The sequence below is a fragment of the Salvia hispanica genome, unplaced genomic scaffold, assembly GCF_023119035.1.
Source record: "Salvia hispanica cultivar TCC Black 2014 unplaced genomic scaffold, UniMelb_Shisp_WGS_1.0 HiC_scaffold_75, whole genome shotgun sequence".
Classification (NCBI taxonomy): domain Eukaryota; kingdom Viridiplantae; phylum Streptophyta; class Magnoliopsida; order Lamiales; family Lamiaceae; genus Salvia; species Salvia hispanica.
In genome coordinates, this window is record NW_025952521.1 from 17,871 (window position 1) to 24,214 (window position 6,344).

The 6,344-nt window shown below is 28.2% G+C and overlaps 1 protein-coding gene across 1 annotated transcript; it reads right to left on the reverse strand.

Moving 5' to 3' along the window:
• Positions 1 to 373: 373 nt before the first annotated feature.
• LOC125199947 (putative F-box/kelch-repeat protein At1g12870) lies at positions 374 to 1,459 on the reverse strand. Its single transcript, XM_048097784.1, has one exon. It carries the CDS (start codon positions 1,457 to 1,459, stop codon positions 374 to 376), a length of 1,086 nt encoding a protein of 361 aa, XP_047953741.1.
• Positions 1,460 to 6,344: the final 4,885 nt, after the last annotated feature.

Sequence of the window (6,344 nt, forward strand, 5' to 3'; positions counted from 1 at the left end):
TTCTAGTGTGAACATCTAACATACATGTAACTGGCGGCGATGAATTAAATAGGGTTAACTTTGGCCTATATTTTAGCCACGCCGATTATTTTTATTTTCACAATAATTTTATTCATTCATGGCCCTTTGAAAAAATGTGTTTTTTAGAATTTGCAATTTTGTTTTGTTGATCAAACAGCTACTTTTGGAGCAGATTATCAAACCCAAAAAACCATGATCAACCTATTCAACAGATTTGCAGTTCTATTTCATTAAGCACAAATTAATCTTTATAAACACTAATTGGATCACTTTTTGGTAGATGGAAACAAAAATTCTCATATTAGAAAGAAAATAGTACAAAATATATAAGGAGAAATCACTAATACTACTTCTAAGGAGAAATCAAGCTTCCTTCATACTCAATGATATCATCACCAGTGGCCAAGCTCCCAAGCATCATGAACTGTCTGATGAATTTCCGAGCACGGTAATCATACAAAAGCACTTCTCTTGATGTACGACCTCTGATAATCACACAATTATCATTCCTCCAAAAAGGAATCTCATCACTCCCCCGAAAATCGCACTTCCAAAAAGAATATAGGTCCACATTATTCACATTATTCCAAATAAGCTCACTTCCTTCACCGCTCGACTCATAAACATTCAACTTATATTTGTCCACAACAAGGATAACAAAAGAGCACTCATCCTTTGCAAGAATAACTAAAACCTTATGTAACCAAAAGTAATTATCAAGCACATGGTCACCCAGTCGTGATATTGTAATTGTTCGAAACACTTCATTCTTCATATCAAAGCTTAATATAATCTTCTCACCGCTTCTGTTTCGCCCTTCCCAGTGTGCAAAGGATCCATTCTTGCACACCGACTTTATGGGTTTCTCGATGATCAAATCTTGATCACAATTCAATTCCCTCCAAGAATTCGTCCTTGCCGAATATAGATTGACATGTAAACAACTGTGCTCCCAGCACGGATGCAACCATACCACTTTATAATCTTCGTGGAAACCCAGTCCCACATGATGATCATAAATATACCGGGAGTGAGTAGTAGCATAAGAAGAAAGTGGTAGAGTCCTTAATTGACCAAGAAAAGGATTGCATATTGTAATGTCTAACGCATAACGAGAACTCATGCAGACTAGACCCTTAACCGCCCTAGATACAGATACATCTTTTGACCCTTCGTCATTATGCTGAAAGTAATACCACATCAATAACTTCCCATTATCTAGGAGATTTAGTGATACTTGTGTACGACCAGTAATGAAATAAGGAGTAAAGCATAGATATACCTCCTCATCTTTGTTGTTGTTACGGCGCAGGGTGTGCAATTTTCTAAACTGTGGAGAATTAATGATGTAATACCACGATTTGTGGACACCTATGAATCTCAAGAGGGATCGAACAGGAAGATGCAAGAGTATCTCAAACACCACATCGATATTCATAGCTGTGTGTTTCTATGAAATTGTTGGAATTATGCAATGTATATATATATTAGAATTATATATCTATTAACGGCGGTGATTAGGGTTAGGGTTATTGCTCTTTTCATATTTCGATTTTTTTTTTTTTTTTATCTCTAATCTTGATTTCCATATACTTTTTTCTCTATATATGCAATCAATTATTGAGAGTCTATTCTTTCCATATTTCGACCGCTCTTTCCAATTATTGATAGGGTCTGTGATATTATAAAAATTGGTAGTATAATTTTAGGGAGTAAAATATTGTAAAGTTGGAAAATTAATTGATACTCATATATTTCAATGACGAAATCTTTATTTAGTCAAGATTGTTGCCGTATATATAATTATACATAGGAAGGGATGTGGTGTTAGAGTAAATTACTATTTTGAGGCCGAAATCCAAAGATTTTTAGGGAGTGTAAAATATTGTAAAGTTGGAAGTGATAGCCCATTTATATTTTCTTCATCCTTCAAAATAGAACATAGATATCCAGCTGCATCAAATATAAGCAACAGCCGACACTACAAAAAAAAGCGCCCATTTGTGAGCACAATAGTGTGGAGAATTAATGATGTAATACCACGATTTGTGGACCTATGAATTTCAAGAGGGATCGAACATGAAGATGCAATAATATCTCAAACAGATTGTTCATAGCGAGTCTTTATATATCATTTCTGTTATTAATATTTATGTTAAAGATTGAGAGTCGATTTGATTTCCTTTTAGAATAGATTTATAGTATTTCCAAGTCCGAGCGGAGATTAGGGTTAACTATTATGGCACATCAATTAAACACAAACTTAACAAATTAACAACACAAAATGGAAACATCCTGATTTTATGGAAATTATTATAGTATTAATTATGCAAATTACCATATGGAATTGGCGTGATATAATATATGTAACTGAAATAATAATATTACACACAAAAAAAAAAACAGTACTATTTCTATATCACTTTGATCATTGGTAAGTACAGTACTATTTTGGGATTTTACGGGTAAGACCCTTTTTAGTTATTTTATATTTAATTATTTTATATATATGAAATTTTATACAAATAAAAATTATGACTATGGTTAGTGATAAACTTACATAATTCTACTACATAATCGAACTTTTTTTAACACTTTACATTGAAAATCGTTTTATAAACATTAATTGATTTAAAATAAATTTTATACTAATCATTTTGCAACACTTCGGAAAAAAATTTAAATTTTTACTAAAATATTTGTATACTTAAGCAAAACAATATTTTCTTACTAAATATTGTAAAATTAATTCAAATCAAGCTCAAAATCATGTTATGATTCAACATAAAATTTATATCTCTCTTATTTCTTATTGCTACATACTATAATACAATAAATAACAAAATTAACTTTTAATTAAATTCACATAAATATAAAAATTTAAAGATATTATGTACATGTACAATCATGTACATTTATATTTTCCCATTGCGAATAGTAAAGTATAATTAAATATTTAAAATTAAAGAATATTCGACAACACTATCACAATGTCAAACACATTCATGTCATTTGATCACACACATCGTTCATGCCACTTTTATTTATTTGAGCAAAAGCACGTTGTACATCTTTATACTTTTATTTTCTAGAGTACTAGACTATTTTAGATTTTCAAAAGTGTTTCTTTTTATATTTAATATCATCATCTTCTTAAATCTTAATCAACAATTAAAATAAAACCCAAAATACGCAGCCATAATATCTATCCAGATTCTAGTTTTTTCATTAGTTTGACATTATTTTATTTAATTATTTATCTTCATATTATTAGAAGTTTAAATATATCAAGAAGTTTAAAATCACAAAACAAAATTAATATGAAATATAAATTAAATTGATAATAGCCAAACGTATATTTTATTTTCAAACAAAAGTACCACATTTATATTTAATTTCTTAGTGCTAGTATCTCTTAACTAATTGATGATCATTAATTCGATTTCATTGTATACTCTACATCTTTTTCACGCAAAGATTCATGAGTAATATAATATACTTCATGATGGTGAAAAAAATATATTAAATTTGATCACAACCAATTATTTTATTTTTAATTAAATCTTAAGATTGTAATAATAAAAATGACTACATGTATATATACTTAAATTATGATTGATGATTATTAAATTGATTTAATTGTATACTTTACATCTTCATGGAATTTTTGTATATATACTTAATTTCTCAATGTTATCACCTAACCAATTGTTGATTATTACATCGATTTCCTTATATACTCTACAACTTCACACAAATTTTCGTAAAACGAAATTAGCTATGATATATATTAAATTGATAACGGTCATTTGAGTCCAATTGTTTAATTACTTAATAATTTTTAAGAGAGTAAATTATAAAAATGGCTATAGGTATATAAAATTTATTTTCTTAGTGATATCACCCAATTAATAGCTGATCATTAAGTTGATTTTTTTTTTCTACATTTTTATTTATATTTTTTATAAAAATGAATACATGTATATTTTTTTTAGTATTATCATCGAACTAATTGATGATAATTAAGTCGATTTCCTCGTTTCTCCATATATTCACGCAAATCTTCAAACAAAATTAGTAATATAGTACTCCATCTGTCTCATAATAGATGTTACAATTTCTTTTTTAGCTTGTTCTATAAAAGATGTCACATTTCATTTTTTCAGAAAAAATTCTCTCTCACATTAATATAAATATACTATTTTTTTCCCTTCACCTAACACAGAAAACAACTCATAAAATCTCATATCATTCCTCGAATGTACCATCTATTATGGGACAAAGCGAGTATATAATAATAGTATTAAAACAAATTAAAATAATAGTAGTCATTTGTTCAGTAGTTATTATTATTATTATTATTACTATTATTATTATTTTATGGTTGTTGTTGTTGTTATTATTATTACTACTACGATTCTTATTGTTTTTTATATATACTAATTCGTAAAATTGTAAATTGTAAAAATGAGTAAATGTATGTATACTCAATTTTTCTGTACAATTGAATAACTTATTGATGATTGTTAAATCATTTTTCTTGTATCCTCTATATTTTTTCGCGAAAATCATGAAATAAAATTAGATATGATATAGTCATATACTGTGTGTATGTGTACTCAATTTTTTTGGTACTATTACCCAACTAATTGATACTACCTCCGTCCACGAAAATTCGTCCCGGTTTAACTGAGCACGGGTTTTAAGAAATGTAATGGAAAGTGAGTTGAAAAAGTTAGTGGATTGTGGGTCCTACTTTTAAAGTATTAGTTTTATAATAAAATGTGAGTATGAATGAGTTAGTGTAATATGAGGTCCACTACCAAAAATGGTAAAAGTGAGATGGGATAAATTTTGAGGGACGGACAGAAATGGAAAAATGGAACAAATTTTCGTGGACGGAGGTAGTAACTATTAAATCAGTTCTAATAGTTAATCTTGAGCATTACTTGAAGTTTAAAGGATTAAATACATAATAAAAATAAATTTGAAAATTTAAAAGTTTTTAAAGTGAATTATTCATAATAAATAAGTTAAAAAGTCTTAAAATATTATTTTGAACTTTATTAGATTTAATGTGCTATATAGTTTGTTAGACAAAATTTTATACTCTTTTGAAATGTAGAAAGGACAATTCAATTTGAATTTTCCTGAAGTTTTATATCTATAATTAAACGAGTATATAAATGGAAAACATTTTTTGTGCTATCTCTACAAATATAAAAAGGGCAATTTAGGAAGGAAATATACATTAATAAGAAAACCGGTTTAGACAAAACCGGTTTAAAATTTAAGGGCATTTTGTATGTAAAATTTTTGTTAATTTATCTTTACTCTTAAAATAATTAGAGTTGTTTTCATTGAGAAAATTAATCTATCAGTAGTCTATTTAATAAAATTTGTTTAAGGAGATAGGGCATCGTTTTGGCAGATCAGTTTCGGGAAGACGATAGCCTTAGGCGTCTGGGGATGATTTATATTTTTCCCATTCAATAAAAGTGCCGAGAGATTCTTCCTTTAATTTTTCATTTTTATTTGCGACACAGTTGAGTGAGCTATTATTCAAGCACCTCTCGTCACTGGCGGAGCCACGCTGAGTCCAGGGGCCCTTGGGCCCCTCAACCATTTGAACTTTTGTATATATAATATATGTATACAATACATATCAAGTGTATTTCTAGCTCAGCTGGTTTCAAGCCTAGCCTACCATCCAAAAGATACTTAGTTCGACTTTTGTTTCTTTATTTTACATGGCTTCTTTTTATATTCCTCTTTTATGTTTATTAGTATATTTATATTTATTCTCTATCATTTCAAAATTTAAAATAATATATAGATCTAAGGATAAAAAATTATTCCTTAACCTCAAAAATATGCGAAATAACATATCGTATCATTATTTTCTTTCAGTTTGTAATTTTAATCTATGAATAAAAAATATTTTACTATCCCATAAATATATAAATACATATAATACTTGCATCTTTAATTTTCATTTATAGGTTTGGTTGATTTTCTCACTGCTAGTAATTTTATGTAATGAATTTCACATACTAATATATTCATAATTTAAAAAATACTTAGTAAATTAAATCACATTGATTTTGTCTTTAAATATGTTTATACTAGTTTTTATTGTCCATGTTTTAATTATTTTCTCTATGTATCTGATCCTCTCAACGATCCCCTATTACTTATGCGGCTATTCTTCATCGGGTCTCGACAGTTTTCAATTAGAAATTTGGCCCCCCACCGGTAAATTTCTGGCTCTGCCACTGCCTCTCGTGCTTGTCGCTTTATTCTATGTTTGTACAAATGCCAAC

Bases quoted from the DNA above. Each gene is read 5' to 3' on its own strand.
- LOC125199947 (XM_048097784.1), bottom strand. From the start codon at position 1,459: ATGAATATCGATGTGGTGTTTGAGATACTCTTGCATCTTCCTGTTCGA.